At 43.1% G+C, this 20392-nt stretch overlaps 1 protein-coding gene across 4 annotated transcripts in view; it reads right to left on the bottom strand.

Moving 5' to 3' along the window:
• Positions 1-20392, bottom strand: part of LOC120945388 (probable endonuclease 4) — a 118587-nt gene that overhangs the window by 76944 nt on the left and 21251 nt on the right. For 3 of the 4 annotated variants that reach the window (XM_040359520.1, XM_040359521.1, XM_040359519.1), the window contains exons 5-6: positions 16478-16645; positions 13431-13640 (exon numbers count right to left, since the gene is read on the bottom strand). In XM_040359520.1, the coding sequence (XP_040215454.1) occupies positions 13431-13640; positions 16478-16645 (378 nt within the window). The remainder of the gene's footprint in view (positions 1-13430; positions 13641-16477; positions 16646-20392) is intronic. The other variant, XM_040359522.1, reaches the window with a different exon arrangement.

Genomic DNA, 20392 nt, shown 5'->3' with positions numbered 1-20392 from the left:
AGGCCCAGATTCTCATAGGACTTACGACGGCGCAGCGCCATGTACACCGTCGTAAGTCCTAATCTTTGTGAATAAAGCACTTGCCTGAAAAACTTGCGGCAGCGTATCGTAAATCGGATACGTTACGCTGCCGCAGAGATACGCCCAGTGTACAAGAATCTGGGCCTAACTGTTTTAATGATGTTTATTTTTAAGGTAGTATCAGGCAAAGTGTTAGCTATAATACAGTTGCAATAAAAAGTATGTGAACTCTTTCGGAATTATATGGATTTCTGCACACATTAGTCATAAAATGTGATCTGATCTTCATCTAAGTCACAACAATAGACAATCAGTTTGCTTAAACTAATAACACACAAAGAATTAAATGTTACCATGTTTTTATTGAACACACCATGTAAACATTCACAGTGCATGTGGAAAAAGTATGTGAACCCTTGGATTTAATAACTGGTTGAACCTCCTTTGTCAGCAATAACTTCAACCGAACGTTTCCTGTAGTTGCAGATCAGACGTGCACAACGGTCAGGAGTAATTCTTGACCATTCCTATTTACAGATCTATTTCAGTTTAGCAATATTCTTGGGATGTCTGGTGTGAATCGCTTTCTTGAGGTCATGCCACAGCATCTCAATCGGGTTGAGGTCAGGACTCTGACTGGGCCACCCCAGAAGGTGTATTTTCTTCTGTTAAAGCCATTCTGTTGTTGATTTACTTCTATAGTTTGGGTCGTTGTCCTGTTGCAACCCATCTTCTGTAGAGCTTCAGCTGGTGGACAGATGGCCTTAAGTTCTCCTGCAAAATGTCTTGATAAACTTGGGAATTAATTTTTCATTCGATGATAGCAATCCATCCAGGCCCTGATGAGGTTTTGATGTTGGTGTGCTGTGCCTCTTTTTCTCCACACATAGTGTTGTGTGTTTCTTCCAAACAACTCAACTTTGGTTTCATCTGTCCACAGAATATTTTGCCAGTGCTGCTGCATATGCCAGCGACTTTTGTAAGTCTTTAGCTGACACTCTACGATTCTTCTTTACCTCATTGAGCAGTCTGGGCTGTGCTCTTGCAGTCATCATTACAGGATGGCCACTCCTAGAGAGAGTAGCAGCAGTGCTGAACTTTCTCCATTTATACACAATTTGTCTTACCGTGGACTGATAAACAGCAAGGCTTTTGGAGATACTTTTATAACCCTTTCCAGCTTTATGCAAGTCAACAATTCTTAATTGTAGGTCCTCTGAGAGCGGTTTTGTGCGAGGCATCATTCACATCAGGCAATGCTTCTTCTGAAAAGCAAACCCAGAACTGGTGTGTGTTTTTTATAGGGCAGGGCAGCTGTACCCAACACCTCCAATCTCATCTCATTGATTGGACTCCAGTTGGCTGACACCTCACTCCAATTAGCTCTTGGAGATGTCATTAGTCTAGGGCAGTGATGGCGAACGCGTGGCACGCGTGCCGCTCCCGGCACGGCAAGCTGTTTCGGTGGGCACGCCATGAAATGAACGCATACAGTGAAAAATCTAATTGTCCACACCGCACTGCAAACTACATCCCCCATAGTTCTATCTATTGGCTAGCGGTGACGTACCTGAGTGGGAGTGACAAAGAATAAGCGACGGGGGGGGGGGGGGGTGACGTGCGCACGCTAATCCAATCCACACTGCACCCACCAATCAGCGGCTAGCTGCCGAAATAATCAGATCTGCGCTTCTATTATTTGCTTCACCCACCAGCCAATCAGTATTGCTGTTACCCGCCCTCCTCCTGCAGCCCGCCACATTTGACAAGAAGATGCAGGCAGAGATGAAAGCGTGGCTGTGCTGTATTGATGTGGGCGGGAGTGTGCTCTGCTCGGCTCTGTTCCCTGCACTTGCCGTGTTGTAGAGAGCCTGCTTCTCCTCTGTCAGGACCAGAGCTGCTGTGACTCTGACAAGAGCCATCACAGAGCAGGCTTTCTGTGATGGCCCCCCCTTCTCCGGTCAGCAGCACCAGCAGAGAGACCTTCCTCGGCAGGACTGAGTGGTTTGCAGAAGGGGACTGAATTACAGGTAATCATTGTTCAGTAACTTTTCATTATGCAGTAATTTTTCAGTGTGCAGTAATTTTTCAGTGTGCAGTCATTTTTCAGTGTGCAGTATGTTTTATTATGCAGTCAGTTTTCAGTGTGCAGTCAGTTTTCAGTGTGCAGTCATTTTTCAGTGTGCAGTCATTTTTCAGTGTGCAGTATGTTTTATTATGCAGTCAGTTTTCAGTGTGCAGTCAGTTTTCAGTGTGCAGTCATTTTTCAGTGTGCAGTCATTTTTCAGTGTGCAGTATGTTTTATTATGCAGTCAGTTTTCAGTGTGCAGTCAGTTTTCAGTGTGCAGTCAGTTTTCGGTGTGCAGTCAGTTTTCGGTGTGCAGTCAGTTTTCGGTATGCAGTATGTTTTCAGTGTGCAGTCATTTTTCAGTGTGCAGTCATTTTTCAGTGTGCAGTATGTTTTATTATGCAGTCAGTTTTCAGTGTGCAGTCAGTTTTCAGTGTGCAGTCAGTTTTCAGTGTGCAGTCAGTTTTCAGTATGCAGTCATTTTTCAGTGTGCAGTCAGTTTTCAGTATGCAGTCATTTTTCAGTGTGCAGTCATTTTTCATTATGCAGTATGTTTTCATTATGCAGTATGTTTTCATTATGCAGTATGTTTTCATTATGCAGTATGTTTTCATTATGCAGTATGTTTTCAGTGTGCAGTCATTTTTCAGTGTGCAGTCTGTTTTATTATGCAGTCAGTTTTCAGTGTGCAGTCAGTTTTCAGTGTGCAGTCAGTTTTCAGTGTGCAGTATGTTTTATTATGCAGTCAGTTTTCAGTGTGCAGTCAGTTTTCAGGTCATTTTTCAGTGTGCAGTCATTTTTCAGTGTGCAGTCAGTTTTCAGTGTGCAGTCATTTTTCATTATGCAGTATGTTTTCATTATGCAGTATGTTTTCATTATGCAGTATGTTTTCATTGTGCAGTATGTTTTCATTATGCAGTATGTTTTCATTGTGCAGTATGTTTTCAGTGTGCAGTCATTTTTCAGTGTGCAGTCATTTTTCAGTGTGCAGTCAGTTTTCAGTGTGCAGTCATTTTTCATTATGCAGTATGTTTTCATTATGCAGTATGTTTTCATTATGCAGTATGTTTTCATTATGCAGTATGTTTTCAGTGTGCAGTCATTTTTCATTATGCAGTATGTTTTCATTATGCAGTATGTTTTCATTATGCAGTATGTTTTCATTATGCAGTATGTTTTCAGTGTGCAGTCAGTTTTCAGTGTGCAGTCATTTTTCATTATGCAGTATGTTTTCATTATGCAGTATGTTTTCATTATGCAGTATGTTTTCAGTGTGCAGTCATTTTTCAGTGTGCAGTATGTTTTCATTGTGCAGTAACCTAATGTAATTCTGAAACCTACATTCTGAACAAATTTGGCTGAAACGTAAATTTTTGGTCCTTTTGGGGTGAATTAAGAGGGATGATCAGTCCCATCCTCTGTACAGAGACGCTGCCAGGTTTAATTCTGTGTTGGCACTTTGAAAGAAATAAGTTGGTTTTGTCGCGGTTTGGGCACTCGGGCTCAAAAAGGTTCGCCATCACTGGTCTAGGGGTTCACATACTTTTCCACCTGCACTATGAATGTCTACATGGTGTGTTCAATAAAAACATGGTAACATTTAATTATTTGTGTGTTATTAGTTTAAGCAGATTGTCTATTGTTGTGACTTGGACGAAGATCAGATCACATTTTATGACCAATTTGTTCAGAAATCCTTATCATTCCAAAAGGGTTCACATACTTTTTATTGCAACTGTATATGTCAATTGAATAAAGCAAGTTGTTTGGTTAGCGTTGGCTCAATACTTCAAAAGCTGATATCTCCCTATGATGGAATCAAAGCGGTTGTGGGGGAGACACCCCCACCATGCTACACTAGTTCGAGATCAACCCCGCTTGAAGGGGTGGACTGTTTGGTGCCCGGTTGGCACTGAGTCCCAGAGACTATGTTCGTTTATTTTTGTGTTTTCTTTTTTTGCTCACCTCAGTAGACGTTTTGCTGCCTCCCACCCCCCTCCCCTTGTATCTGTGCTCCCCAGCACACCCCACGTGCGGATAGACTTCTACAGGATCGCACGCCCCACTTCTGACATTAGTGCTCAAACTCAGCGACCCATACCAATGACTTGGCTCAGGACCGATCCGCCGGGGCGCACACCCCATGGCGCTGTTACTTTTTTTTCCGTATCATGGCTACCACACCAATAGTGACGTGGAATGTCTGGGGAGTTCATGACCCTTTGAAGCGTACCATGATCAGCTCCTGCCTGAAAAAATTTCACCCGGCCATCGTGGGCCTACAGGAGACGCACCTCACGAGGGACACATCAGGCTGCCTGGGTTTTTCCTGGGTGGGCAAGGCTTACCACTCCACTCACACCTCCTATTCTCGGGGGGTGAGTGTGCTGGTACACAAATCCTTGGCTTACCAGGAAATTGATTCGACAGTGGACTCTCATGGGAGATATGTTTTTTTATATTGCAAAATTTTTACCGTAACAATGATACTTGCTTTTGTTTATATCCCTCCTCCGTTCTCTAGAGAAGTTATGCAGTGCCTTTTGTCATACCTAGTGAGTAAACCAGATATGCCTGTTATGATCATGGGGGACTTCAACGGCTGCCTTGACCCCAGACTAGATAGGCACCCGCCGGTCTTACCACCGCTAGGGGGAAGAGGTACCATTCTGAGCCGCCTGTTGGCGGAGGTGGGTTGGATAGATGTGTGGAGAGCCAGACACCCGACGACCAAACAGTTCTCCTGTTTCTCTAAGACCCACGGGTCGCTATCCCGCATTGATTTGTGCGTTGGGTCCCCCCATATGTTACACATGGTCTCCAAGTCAGAATACCTGCCCAGAGGGGTGTCAGACCACTCTCCCCTGGCGGCACACTTGATTACCCGCCCGGCGTCCTCCCTGCCCAGGGCTCCCTGGAAAATGAATGCCTTTTGGCTAAAGCTATTCACTTCTCACGAAAGGGTAGGACGGCAGATAGAGCAATACTTTGCAGAGAATGATCAGGGTGGTATCACAGTAGAGGGATGGGATGCATTTAAGGCGTGCCTCAGGGGCACTTTCATAGCGGAAATCACCTCTGTTAAACGCAATTCTGCTGCCCTTTTGGAACAGGTTGGGGATCAGGTACAGAGGTTGGAGCTGCAGTTTGTGACGGATCCCTCGGACTCCGCGAGGGAGGCTTGGATATCGGGCCAGGACTCTCTGGACCAGTTAAGGGCCTCCACCGCGGAAAATAAGCGCTTCTTCACAAAGCAGGCCTATTATGAGGAGGGGGAGAAGACAGGCCGACTTTTGGCAAGGATTGCTAGGTCCCAACAGGCGTCCCCAGCCATAGGAGCAATCCGTGACTCTCAGGGACGGTTAGTGAATGACCCCGAGCAGATCGTTGCCACATTGGCGTCTTTCTACTCGGACCTGTATAGGCCCCGGGACGATTATACTGATAGTGAATTACAGGCGTACGTGGATGCTGTGGCTCTCCCGACTCTGAGCGGGCGGGCCCGGGCGGAGATGGACGCTCCACTGACCCTTACTGAACTAACAGAAGCGGCAGCCTCCTTTCCTACCTGTAAGACCCCGGGAGATGACGGGATCCCCATGGAGGTATACACCCAGTACGGGGGGGGGGAAATCCTCCCCAGGTTGCTGAGAGCATTCAATGCCTCATTTGATCTGGGGAAACTTCCTATATCTATGACAAGGGCCAATATTATACTATTGTTGAAACCAGACAAGGACCCCCTCGATCCAGGCTCTTACAGGCCCATTTCCCTGCTGCAAAGCGATGTTAAAATCCTTGCAAAAGCGCTAGCCATGAGAGTAAACAAGGTCATCCTATCCATAATCCATCCCGACCAGGCAGGGTTTATGCCTCGCAGTTCCACGGTGACCAATCTTAGGCGCCTATACCTGAACATGCAGACTCCGTCGGATTCCGCCGGCCACCGGGCACTGTTGTCACTTGATGCCAATAAGGCTTTCGACAGTGTCGGCTGGCGGTATCTGTGGGCTGTATTGACCAGGTTCGGCTTTGGCCCCAACTTTCTCAGGTGGGTGAGACTACTGTATGAAGCACAAGCGACCATGCATTTATCAGACAGGATGTCCCAGCCCTTTGCTCTGGGCAGGGGGACCAGGCAGGGATGTCCCCTGTCCCCCCTGCTCTTTGCTCTGGCAATTGAGCCACTGGCGGCCCTGGTGCGGGATTGTCCTGCAGTCAGGGGCTTCCGCTACGGAGACATGCACGAAAAAATCATGCTTTACGCAGACGACATGCTCCTGTTTTTGGAGGATGCGGAGGAATCCTTGAGCCGGGTGATGTCCCTTGTGGAGAGGTATGGCCATTTTTCGGGCCTCACCATCAACTGGACTAAGTCAGCCCTAATGTTTCTGGACGGGTCTCCCCCGTCCGACGTTGGTCCCACATGCCCTGTTCCCGTGGTGACCACCTTTAAGTACTTGGGGGTATATGTCTCCCCTAGGGTGACCGACTACTGTAGCCTGAATGTCTTTCCCTTGCTGACTCGGTTTAGAGACAAAATCCATATATGGAATAGGCTGAAAATGTCCCTAGCGGGTAAGACCAACCTCATCAAGATGATTCTGATGCCGCAGTTACTGTACCTGCTCCACAATTCCCCAGTAGTCATTACCCTCAAAACGTTTAGAGTGGTCAATTCACTTTTTAGGCAACTGCTTTGGCATGTTAAAACCCCCAGGATAAAACTGGAACAACTGCAGCGCCCCAAGGAGGGTGGGGGGCTGGCCCTTCCTAACCCATGGATCTACTATTTAGCAGCACAGCTACAGCACCTAATCGGTGCCATGTCCCCGGCTCCGGCTGGCTCCTCGGCTAGGCTTTTGCTGCTTGGCTCGGGGGCTACGTCGATACCAGAGGGACTTGAGGCCCAACAGTTTCAAAAACCTAATAAGAAAATGCCCACCTTCGCGCTTACCCAGAAGGTGTGGAATAAGGCGAGGCAGCTTCAGGGGGTCACAGGATTCACTGAATTCAGCCCGATTTGGGGGAACAATTCTTACCCCGAACTGGCCAAAACTAGATCAGGGCCCAAGGTGGTGCCTTCAAGGCATAACGCTTCTTAAACAGATATTCCGAGGTGGCGCGCTGCTCCCGTTTGATACCCTCCGGTCCAGGTTTGCACTCCCCCAATCCATGTTCTTTTTCTACTTACAACTGCAACATGCAATTAGAGCCCAGGGGGACGCGGTGGAGTGGGCTCAGTCCCCCACTCCGGTATTCCGCATCTTGAGGGCCGCATCTGAGACTAAAGGTGTTATTTCGCAATGTTACAACATGCTGCTGGACACATTCTTAGAGGGGCACCCCATGAAGGTGGCAGACCAGTGGGAGGCAGACGTGGGCCCGATGACAGGAGACATGTGGGAGGAAGCGCTGCTGGCGGTCAACAGCTGCTCGCTTAATGTAGCACAGAAGGTATCCCAGCTATATATTTTATTGAGGGTCCACTTTACCCCGGTGAAACTTTTTAAGATGGGTGGGGTCACCGACCCAATGTGTAACAGATGTAAGGTAATGTCTGGTGATCTGATTCATCTGCTGTGGCGCTGCCCCAAGCTCCATAGGTTCTGGAGCGGGGTCCTGGAAACGCTTAATTCTGTGTTCCAGGTCTCTGTCCCCCTGGAGCCGATACATTGTCTGCTTGGAGTACTGGAGGGAGTAATCACGGAGGAGCTGACTCGACTGGCTTTTAACAGAGCACTGTTCCAGGCCAGGAGGGCCATTCTCCTGAAATGGAAACTAGAGGCTCCCCCCACACTTAAATTTTGGTTGACACACATGGGCAAGATGCTGGTTATGGAGAAATATATCTTTCAACACAGAGGGAACGCGGGCAAATTTGACAGGCTGTGGGACGCGTGGCTGGCCACACCTGGCTTGAGCCCTATGGAACTAGTCCAGGGGAGACTGTTGGGTGGTAACTAGACTTGCCAGTTATGGGGAGGCGGGATTGGAGGGAATGCCATCGGTAATTGCTAAACATGTGCTAGATGTTGGATGAAGAGGTTTGGGCAAAGTGTACTGTATATACTACTGCTGTCGTGTCATACTGTTTCTTTTCTATGTATGTTTTATGAGCAATAAAAACTTCTTTGATTTAAAAAAAAAAAAAAAAAAAAAAGAATAAAGCAAGTTGTCTCAGACTTTTATGTAATCATGGTCTTTTAAGCCAAACCCAGGATTCAGAACAATGTAGCCATGCCTAATTTTTTCGATACAGAGCACCGTGCATGCCACATGCCATCTGCATCAATGCATACCTCTTCCTTGAGTTCTAAAGGTGGTATTTAAAAGAAAGTGGCATAGTCAGAAGGCATTTTTTTATTAATGCACAGCAGCCTTTCAAACCAGTAATTACATAGACGATAGTTACTGTTTTCACTGAGAAACAAGCACCAAGAAAAGCTGCAGAGCAACATTACACAAAGATAAAATCGCTCTATTTCTGTACAGTTGTGAATGTTTTAATATACAGAGTCGAGAACTGTACAGCAATATATTTTTTTTCTATTGTAAAACATGTAGAACAACTTTTTGGAATTCTTTAAAGTTGTAGTTTGGAGATATATATATGTATTTGTACTACGATATTAGCAAAACTTTAAAAGACATTCACTTCACTTACACTACCATGGTTTTTGGTTAATTTACAAGTTCATAAACTCATATTTCATGGTGTTTTTTTATTTATATAAAATTTTTCTCTATTAAATATTTACTACAAGGGACATTAGTGACACTCAATTTGCCCCCCAACCCCCTTCATCTGGGTCATCCTTGTCTATGCTTCTTTCTGACTTCCCAGCACCCCCCTGTGCTTACCTTGGCAAATCCCCATCTGCAGCTGACAATTCTGAAGCCCACCATCAACAATTCACCATATCCCCCCTCCCCACTCCCATTTCAGGTAACCGCTGCACCTTTATCCACACGTCTCCCCAGTTAATTTCCACTACAGTTTACCGACACAACCCCTGCTCCCCTCACTCTCCCTAGCTGTGTCCTTCCTTCAAGCAGCCGGGCTGGTTCTTTTATGACCCACAATGCTGGTGGCAGCATTGTGCTACTTGTGCCTCTGCCTCATGCCTGTACAATACAATGGTAGCTGCTCAGCACATGTGACAGAACTTCCCTATTCTGGCCATCAGGGAAATAAAAATGATCAAATAAATATTCTGCACACCTAAAAATTATGTTAAAAGTTATTAAATAAAACCCACTAGCAACTGTACAAACATCACAAGGAGATATATATATATATATATTTTTTTTTTTTAAAAAGGACACCAATATACAGAGCTATAAATAAATAAAATAATAAACCCTATACAGTTCAAAAATCTTAAATATACGTAAAAATCATTAACTCAAACAATGTATAGTGAGAATCAAATCATTTAAACAAATGGTCAGTGCATATAATATTGATACCCAACAACTAAAACTGTGTACAATAAACATATTATATCCATAAAGTGTTTTAAAAACAGTGATAATCAAGAAAAAATGGTCAGTGCATATCCACTAATGAACTGTGCACTAAAACACACATGTATGGCCATAAAACATGTCTGAGCTAAAGAAAAAAGAAAACATGGTGGTTGCAGCTTTCTGGGCACCTGGGTCACCAGCAAAAGATGCACGGCATGTGCCCAGCACTACAGACACCCTTCACCATGCAAGAGATGTAGGGCATGTGTCCCAGGTGCCTCAACACCCTTCTTTGGCAGCTTTGGGGATAGAATGGCCTGGTGCTCTACTGCAACTAATGGATAATACACTACTTTACTGAGCAGAAAAGCTATCATTTCCATATGCATTTTAAAGAGTATTTTTTATTGTTATACAGTATGTTTTTAATCTTAGTTTTGTTTTGGATTATAGTTAAGATGTTCCATTTTCTGATAGGAGTGATGGTATCCTGTCCCTCCACTGACTCATTCAGCTATATATTTTTAGCATAATAACTGAGTAAGAGCCTCTAGGTAGCTTACAGCTTGCGTAGGTTTTGCTACCTGCTGACTTAAGTGGTAAATATGGCATAATTATATGCAGGATTTCATATTTATTGGATTGAAAATAAATTACCAATAAAAAAGTTTTTTTGTACTGCACATAAAATCCTTTTCTTGGAGTTCAGTGAGGGACACAGTATTCAATGACTATGGGCTATATTGCTGTCTGCAGGGGGATTCAGACACTGGCAAAACAGTGACCAGCCAGGTGTAACCTTTACCACTCCTAGCAGGACTCAGTTTGTAATAAAACAGTGCAGAGATCAGGATCATAAACACAGAGGGGTGTGACCTGTGTCCCTCAATGAACTCCAAGAAAATAATTATACGATGAGTACAAAAATCCTATTTCTTTTTCATTCAATGGGTTCTTGGGACATACAAAAGCAGTACAACTGAGGGGTGGGCAACAAAGCAAACAAAACACTAGCAATCCCAACTATACCAAACTGGGGACTGCCGGCAGTTAAAAAGGTCCCTTATGCCCAAAGCTTGCACCAGAAGAGACCAGAAGATCCACCTGGTAAAACTTTTATTGCTTCAAAAAAGCTTGTAAAAATTTCAGGATTCATCCCAGAAAATATTTTCGGGATGAAATTTTCCTCACCAAGCCTTCCAAATAGGATGCTAGGTTTTGCAGGAAGTGAACTTCCAGGCTTTTAACATTGTGGGGATTACAGAGTCAGAGCGACCCATAACCCTCAAAACCTGGGGTTTAACAGCAATGTCATTAAAGCCAATGACTGAAGTAGGATGGTAAACCAGTACTTGGGAAAGAGGATCGGGTTGATCTGAAAGAGAGCACAGAGAGTCTGATTAGGTAAGGCTACAAATCTAGCTGGGCCAGACTAGAGTTGTGATTATCTCTGGACGAGATATGTAAGTGTAAGTGTTCTGACGTCATTAAACTTTTGATATGTAATATAGAGTTACTCTATGTGGCCGTTATTTTCTTCTATTATATGACACAACCCTTCTACATTTGGAATTCCCTGGACCATCATTTCTATGAGACAACCCACTAGGAAGTCACCTTTCCCTGAGATTCTCTCTATCCTGCTGGTGTTTTGTCATCTCTGGCACAGCATCCTGAAGTCCATAGAACCGCCCAAATTACATTGTGGTTCCACCATGAAAGCCTTTTTGACCCATTGAATGTAGGTTCTCTAGGGTCCATACATTCTGGTAAGCCTTTTACCTGTGGGGTGGTTCCCTTCACTTCATCACTTCTTCACTTGCACAGATCTGCATGGTTTGAAGTCGTCACCATATTTTGAACTTTGTCAACACCAAAGTTTGATCACTCTAAGGACAGATAGTCTTTGCATTTTTGCACCTGTTTTGAATTTCCTGCATATAGACTTTCATAGTGTGCTTATGGGGACATTTCTATTTACATTGTTCACTATCAATATTTGAGCAGTTTATTTATCAAGTTTTTACGTGTTTATTCATTTTTTACGTATTTATTTATTTATATATTTTGATTAGCACTACACTTTTTTGTTTCCACATTGTTGCAATTTATCTACTTGGTGTGTCAGCAGCTTACCCTTAAAGTGGAGCTCCGCCGTAAAAAAAAAAATATTAAAAGCCAGCAGCTACAAATACTGCAGCTGCTGACATTTAATAAATGGACACTTACCTGTCCTGGAGTCCATCGACGTCGGGCGCAGAAGACGAGCAATCGCTCGTCACTATGCTGCCCCCACCGCCATCCTTGGTGAGGGAATTAGGAAGTGAAGCGTTGCGGCTTTACTGCCCGATTCACTACTGCGCATGAGTGAGACGTGATGCGCTGTCCTCTGCTGTGTTCTGGGAGCCGTGTGTTTTCCAGAACACAACGGGGAGGGGGGGTAGTGACGCACTACCCGCAGGTTCCCGGAAGTGGGTGCAGATACCTGTCTGCACCTCCTTCCCCTCTGAAAGGTGCCAAATGTGACGCCGGAGAGGGGGGGGGGGGGTTCCGATGAGCGGAAGTTCCACTTTAGGGTGGAGCTCCGCTTTAAGGCAGCGCAGAATTATTCTGTATACCACTTAGAAGTAACAAAAGGAATTCTTTTTTTCCTCAAAAGGAGAGGTGATTCTTCTTAGCTTGAGGTTTAACTTCTTCCAGTAACATCCTTGATGAGGATGTCCAAAGCAACTCCAAAGAAATGTTTACCCTTGAAGGGCAAGTGCAAGCAAACCTTGCTTATATTATAACATATGAGTTCCCCACATGTTCATTGATTGGATACTCAAAGGAAATAAGATAGGAGACATCCACTAGTCTATCTACACAGTAGTAGAGGGTTTTTGGCATAGACTCTAAATGTGCAACAAATAAAGGATTACTGTGCAGTCAAGTTGGATCTACTGCCTTGAGTTTTGTCCATTTTGCCAGACTAACACCATAGCAAGTTGCAATACAGGGCCTGTCAGTGAAAACAAGGTTTTGGAAAGTGACTCCTGCTGTTTTTCTATAGGATCCTTATTCACTAGTGCATAAGCAGTACACAACTTATGCAAACAGCATGTGCACTGTTAACGTTTTAGTGGCCCCAGGCCCCCTGAAAGACCTTAGACTGACAGCAGTACTAGTGGAAGCTACAGGTTGCACCTCTATCTTTATGTTGACAAGCGTCACATCCATAGAAGTCAAAATAATCTCTCCAAGCCTGGGAGTTAACCCCAAGGAGAGAGTCATAATCAATGGAACCAAAGAGTGTAAAAACTCAAGTTGGAAATAATGTTCCAGGCGGTCAGTTTCTGGTCCTTGAAAGAGAACACTGTAAGCCAATCTGGATCCATCAGTGGATCAAGAGCTAGAGAGACCAAATTGAGCGGGGCTGCTCCCCTTATGCATATGCTCCAATATGTCATATCACAATGAAAACAACTAAGCTGAGTATACCTAGTAAGGCTTTGGGTAATAAGAACCAACAGTAGAGAGCAGGAGAGGTTCCATTTGCTGGAGGAGATCAGGTCACTGTAAGCAGCAGCAATAACTAACCTAGGTGAAACCGTGTGTCTCTTAAAAGTAGGAGCAGTGTTGGAAAGTTGCTAATCAAGCTACTTGCATGTCTGACACCCCAAATATTGGTGCAGCATTCAATACCTCAGTGTTTTTACCCTTTCTGTGGGGGCTGATGGAAAAATAGGGATAATAATGGCACCCAATGATTCTAAAAGATATAGTAGCTCCCAATGTTCAGCTCGCATGTTCTTTTTTATAGTAAAATTACATCTTTGTACAGTGAAACAGTTCAACTTTTCATTTGTAAAAGGCAAAAGACCTATACCTGGTTTTGGTGAGCCCAGATTCATAAGATAAGGACTATGGGGCAGTATAAAGCGAGCATCAAACCCAAACTCTTTACAAGTTTCTCTAAATTTCTCAGCAGCACTTTTCTCTAGAGGCTTGCCGCTCCACATCCTCTGTGACCTCAGAAACAGACCAAATGCTTTTGCACCAATGCGACCTGCCTCCAATGCAGCATTCCACAGTCCACCTGTAAAATAAATTAAGCAAATACATCAATCTATATTAAAGCTGAACTCCTTGCAAACAGGTTATACACAATGAATATACCCCGTATATATTGGAGCTCTTTACCTGCCAATGGATTAGTGTTTCTGCCCATTTAACTTTACACATCCCTAAATGAAAGCAGAACCAGGTTGGTGGCCAAGCTTTCCTGTACTACAGTTGTTGCCAAACTACACACACAAACACAAAGTACACATACAAAATACATGCAATGCAGAATCTGTGATACCTTCCAAATGATTTGTATTTCTGTCCATCCAATCCTGAGATTTACACAGCTCTGACACACATAACAAAATCCTGCCTGTAATGCCGTGTACACACGATAATTTTTCAGGCATGAAAAAATTTTTTTTTAAAAAAATGTCATTTAAAATGATCGTGTGTGGGCTTCACATAATTTTTCGGCTTCTGAAAAACGACAATTTTTATTTTTTTCGAGCATGCTGTATTTTTTAACGACGTTTTAAACTATGTCGTTTTTCGGGTTGTAAAAATGATCGTGTGTGGGCTAAAACGACGTTAATAACCCGCGCATGCTCAGAAGCAAGTTATGAGACAGGAGCGCTCGTTCTGGTAAAACTACCATTCATAATGGAGTAAGCACATTCATCACGCTGTAACAGAGAGAAAAGCGTGAATCGTATTTTACTAACACGGAATCAGCTAAAGCAGCCCCAAGGGTGGCTTCATCCGCATGGAACTTCCCCTTTATAGTGCCGTCGTACGTGTTGTACTTCACCGCGCTTTGCTAGAGCATTTTTTTAAAACAATGGTGTGTGGGCGACGTCGTTTTAATGATGAAGTTGAAAAAACTTCGTTTTTTCTACATGCCGAAAAACGCAGTTTTTTTTTTCATGCCGAAAAATGATCGTGTGTACGTGGAATTAGGGCATGAGACCTACTATTTCTCTGCTAGAGTTAATTACTGTACTATTTAGAGGTCTTGTCCGTTTCCCATCCTGTGAGTGGACCACGAAAAGAGATGCAGAGGACGGATGACCTCATCTTTCTGTGCTCTCTCCCCTTATCAGTATGTCCCTTGTTAGCACATAAGGACAACAGCACAACTCTATGTCTCATTGTGCTGATTGTTCCCCTCGGATTCAGGCACACAGACTGAGTTAAAAAAATATATAAATACATTTGAAGATGCATCAATGAATGCAGGGCTGCATTATCTGTGTCTTGTATAGCTGCCCAGATTTTAGCTTTAGGCAATACAGCTTGATCACCATGCTTGTCCCCAGCCTGTGTTTGGCAATGAAAAAGCAGTGGCACACCAATGAGCTCATTCTTCTGCTCACTTTGTTTGGTCTCCTCCTGTCAGCATACTCCTTGTCAGCACATGTGCATGTAGTGCGCATGATTTGCTTCTAAGGATCTCCCCTCTTCTCCCAGTTCTACTATACATGTTGTCAAAGGAGATCAATATCATTATATATTATTTGCATTACATAGTAGGCGAGGTTGAAAAAAAGACACACGTCCATAAATTCCAACCTATGTGTGTGATTATATGTCAGTATTACATTGTATGTCCCTGTATGTTGTGGTCGTTCAGGTGCTTATCTAATAGTTTTTTGAAATTTTCGATGCCCCCCGCTGATACCACAATAATTGCTGCTTTTACAGTAAAGAACCCTCTACATAGTTTAAGGTTAAACCTCTTTTCTTCTCATTTTAATGAGTGGCCAGGTGTCCTATTAAACTCCTTTCTGTGGAAAAGTTGTATCCCTATTGTGGGGTCACCAGTATGGTATTTGTAAATTGAAATCATATCCCCTCTCAAGCGTCTCTTCTCCAGAGAGAATAAGTTCAGTGCTTGTAACCTTTCTTCATAATTAATATCCTCCAGTCCCTTTATTAGTTTTGTTGCCTTTCTTTGTACTCGCTCCATTTTCAGTACATCCTTCCTGAGGACTGGTGCCCAGAACTGGACAGCATACTCCAGGTGCGGCCAAACAAGAGTCTTGTAGAATGGGAGAATTATTGTTTTATCTCTGACGTTAATCCTCTTTTTAATGCATGCCAATATTCTGTTTGCTTTATTAGCAGCAGCTTGCATGCCATTGCTGAGCCTATCATCTACTAGGACCCACCAGGTCCTTTTCCATCCTTGATTCCCCCAGAGGTTCTCCCCGGTTTGTGTGCAATTCCAAGCAAAGGGAAGTACAAGGCAGAAAGAGAGAACTGCTGCTCCTACAGTATACTACCACCTAGGTGGAGTACAGATAAATTAATTAAGAGTCGGTGTAGGTGTGGCGCTGTTCCTTTTAGGAATACCAATGTGTATGGAGATTTAAAGTGCTTGGAGGAAATAAAGTGACAAGTTCTAGATAATACCCAAGAAAATCTACTTATGCAGTGAAATAAAAAACGATCAATGCACATAACAGTGTTTTCATGTAGTGCAGGGTGATTAGTACTTATGCGTTATACCCTTGAATGGTTGCCAGCCAATCATGGGAGCAGTTGAACAAAGTTTCTGTAATTTCTACAAAATCCTCCCCGTACAACAGTAGCTCTAGTTCTCCAATCTTGTCCACCAGACTGTTGGCATACTATCTCCCTATTGGGTGCTCTGGGGTTGCAAATAGGACTTGTTACTATACTTACCTCAGGTTTAGGTGCTTTAGTCAACCTACCACTAATGCCTCCAATACTACCTTCTGGAATATGTTCTGCGCTGACTATCTGTACCATTGATTGGAGTTTTTTAGATTTGCCTAAAATTTACATCGTAGTATTAAATATTCTGTTATAGAAGCAATTGAAAAATGTATTTCTAAAAAATACCTTGAATGGAAACATGAGCGCCGACATACTTTTTGGAAGTTGAGCAAAGCTGTAGACGTCTTGGTATTAGATCTGTGACTTCAATACTTTCTTCAACTTTCTTGGTCTTTTCACTCTTCGATATCTTTGTCTCATTTTTCTTTCTCTTAGATATTTTAGCCCCCTTCGCTATCATAAAATACAAATTAAATAATTCTGATGTCTCTTTTTCCGATTTCTCTTAACAATAACAAAAACAGTACCGGGCCAGCATGCAGTAAAGTGCTACAGTTTAAATATTGTCTAATCAATACATAGGATTAGCAGCGTTGCAACTGTAAGTACCGTATTGTTAGTCTTTTCAAGTTAATGCAACTCAACCACAATTTCAAAGTCTGCTGGCCTGTAATTAAGGTATATGAATAAGCTTTTCCATGTTTGGAGATTACATTTTCCTCCAGACGTAAAAAGTGCCCCCTTCTCCTCTGTGATGACCTTAAAGTAAATAACTCAACACCAAGTTCACTATATGAACCACTTATATATTAATACATGTTGATCATATCCCCCCTTAACCACTTAAGCCCCGGACCAAAATGCTGCCTAAAGACCCAAGGGGTTTTTACAGTTCGGGACTGCGTCGCTTTAACAGACAATTGCGCAGTCGTGCGACGTGGCTCCCAAACAAAATTGGCGTCTTTTTTTCCCCACAAATAGAGCTTTCTTTTGGTGGTATTTGATCACCTCTGCGGTTTTTATTTTTTGCGCTATAAACAAAAATAGAGCGACAATTTTGAAAAAAATTCAATATTTTTTACTTTTTGCTATAATAAATATCCCCCAAAAACATATATAACATTTTTTTTCCTCAGTTTAGGCCGATACGTATTCTACCTATTTTTGGTAAAAAAAATATCGCAATAATCGTTTATCGGTTGGTTTGCGCAAAATTTATAGTGTTTACAAAATAGGGGATAGTTTTTTTGCATTTTTATTATTATTTTTTTTTTTTACTACTAATGGCGGCGATCAGCGATTTTTTTCGTGACTGCGACATTATGGCGGACAATTCGGACAATTTTGACACATTTTTGGGACAATTGTCATTTTCGCAGCAAAAAATGCATTTAAATTGCATTCTTTATTGTGAAAATGACAGTTGCAGTTTGGGAGTTAAACACAGGGGGCGCTGTAACATTTAGGGATCACTGTGTATGTGTTTACTAGTGTAGGGGGGTGTGGGTGTAGGAATGACGTCATCGATCGTGTCTTCCCTATAAAGGGAATGACGCGATCGATGCGCCGACACAGTGAAGCACGGGGAAGCCGTGTTTACACACGGCTCTCCCCGTTCTTCAGCTCCGTGGAGTGATCGCGACGGAGCGGCTATAAACGAATAGCCGCGCCGTCGTCCCGGATCGCTCCGGAAGCCACGGGGACCGCCGCATGTACCGGGGGGGGGGTCCCGATCGGACCCCCGACCCACGTCAAGCAGAGGACGTATATATACACGTTGATGTGCCTGCCTGTGCCATTCTGCTGACGTATATGTACATGAGGCGGTCCTTAAGTGGTTAATTAACTTTTCTCAAGAGAGAATAAATTACTTTCGGACAAAAATAGAAAAGGAAGCACTCATGGTGCCACATCCGTAAATTGAGACAAGAACAAAAAAGAGGTTACTTCTGACAGTAACCAGGGGTCGGACATTTAAGGCGTGGAAACAATGGAGAGGTATATGTAAAAAAAAATGGTGTTAATTAGAAAAAGTACAAAAAGAATAACAGTATTCAAGAGTTAAAATCAATTACATCATATAAAATTAAAATAGTTTGTACAATAAGCCCTTGTGTGTCTACGTGTTTCGCCGTTGGGCTTCTTCAGGACAACGATCAAGGTTCAAAAGGGATGACAAGAAAAAAGAATGAACGAGTCTCGCAATCTTAAAGTGGACTGAGCATCACGTACAAAATCCGATAGATGGAAAAATTATTATCATATTCTGGAAAAGTTCCAAGAGTTAGCACAAAGAGTGAAGGGCAAATAGATGACTCTATTCATCAATCCAAAAATGATACCCAATGGAATATGAATTCACAAGGATATGTCAAACACTTTCAAGAGACTTCAAAATGTAATGTTGGTTTCGTGCTTAAAGTAAGATGAAATTGGAAACGGGGGCAGCTATATCTCACATATCAGAAGGCAGAAGCAAAATCGCTAAAAAATCCAAGATCCAACAAAAGAGGGTATATGAAACGTATGAGCGCTGGCAGGATATTATAATAGCCCAGCAAACGTGCACTGCCAATGGAGAGATAGTATATATCTCAAGGTGAATAACCTGGCCCCTGGGAGACAGCGTCCTGCTGTACACATTAATAAATAAATTAATTTCCTCTAATCTTTCCTCATGCCTCAGTTTGGTTGCCCTTCTCTGTACTTTCTTCAGTTCCCTGATATTTGTGAATTGGTGCCTAAAACAGAACTGCATATTCCAGATGAGGTCTTACTAAATGATTTGTACAGGGGCAGAGGCAAAATGAAATCTCTCTCTCTCTCCGGAGTCCATACCTCTCTTAATACAAGAAAGAATTTTTCTTGCTTTGGAAACTGCAGCTTGGCATTGCATGCCATTATTGAGCTTATGATCTACCAGAACACCCAGATCCTTCTCCACTATGGATTGCCCCAGTTGTGCTCCCCTAGTATGTATGATGCATTCATATTCTTAGCCCCCAAATGCATAACTTTACATTTATCAACATTAAACCTCATCTGCCACATATTTGCCCAATTAAACAGAGCGTTGAGGTCGGCTTGTAAGTTGGAGACATCCTGTAAGGACGTTATTCCACTGCATAGCTTGGTGTCATCCATTTATAAATATATTAAAAAGGGTCCCAACACTAAACCTTGGGGTACACCACCAACAACCCTAGACCACTCAGAGTATGAATACTTAATTACAACTCTCTGAATTTGGTCTTTTAGCAAGTTTTCTATCCATTTATAAACAGAGTTTTCCAAGCCTGTAGACTTTACCTTACACATTACCTGTGTGTGGGGAACTGTGTCAAATGCTTTTGTAAAATCCAAGTATACTTCATCCACTCCTTTGTCTAAGGTTTTACTTACTTAGATTTGTCTGATAACTTCTGTCTGGTCTTTTATAAATCCATGTTGTTTGTTGCTTAAAATACTTTTTCCCAGCAAAAATTAATCTATGCAGTCTTTTATTAACCGGTTCCCGACCGGCTCATGCAGATATGCTGCGGCAGAATGGCTCTCCTAGGCGAAATCCCATACATATACGTCTTTGCACAGAAGAGCCACCAGGGTGCACGCACCCGTTGCACAACGGGGGGCACGATGCGCAATCCCCGTCGGACACGCGCGATCACGTGCACAAGCAGCAGCATGGGGGTTTGTGTGTGTAAATGCACAAATCCCTATGCTGTCAGAGGAGAGAAGACAGATCATGTGTTTCTATAAAGTAGAAACAGCAATCTGTCATCTCTCTTACTTAGTCCAATTCCCCCCCCCCCCCAGTTAGAACACACACATAGGGAACACAGTTAACCCCTTTATCGCCCCCTAGTGTAACCCCTTCCCTGCCAGTGACATTTACATAGTAATCAGTGCATATTTATAGCACTGATTGCTCTGTAAATGTCAATGGTCCCAAAAATGTGTCAAAAGTGTCCGACCTGTCTGCTGTAATACCGCTAAAAATCGCAGATCACGCCATTACTAGAAAAAAAAAATACGCCATAAATCTTTCCCATAGTTTGTAGACGCTATAACTTTTGCGCAAACCAGTCAATATACGCTTATTGCTTTTTTTTGTTACCAAAAATATGTAGAAGAATACACGTCGGCCTAAACTGAGGGGGAAAAAAATGGGATACTTACTATAGCAAAAGATAGTGTTTA

The sequence above is a fragment of the Rana temporaria genome, chromosome 7 (assembly GCF_905171775.1).
Source record: "Rana temporaria chromosome 7, aRanTem1.1, whole genome shotgun sequence".
Taxonomy (NCBI): Eukaryota; Metazoa; Chordata; class Amphibia; order Anura; family Ranidae; genus Rana; species Rana temporaria.
The sequence above is the reverse complement of the archived record's forward strand: the minus strand, read 5'-3'. Positions and strand labels throughout refer to the sequence as shown.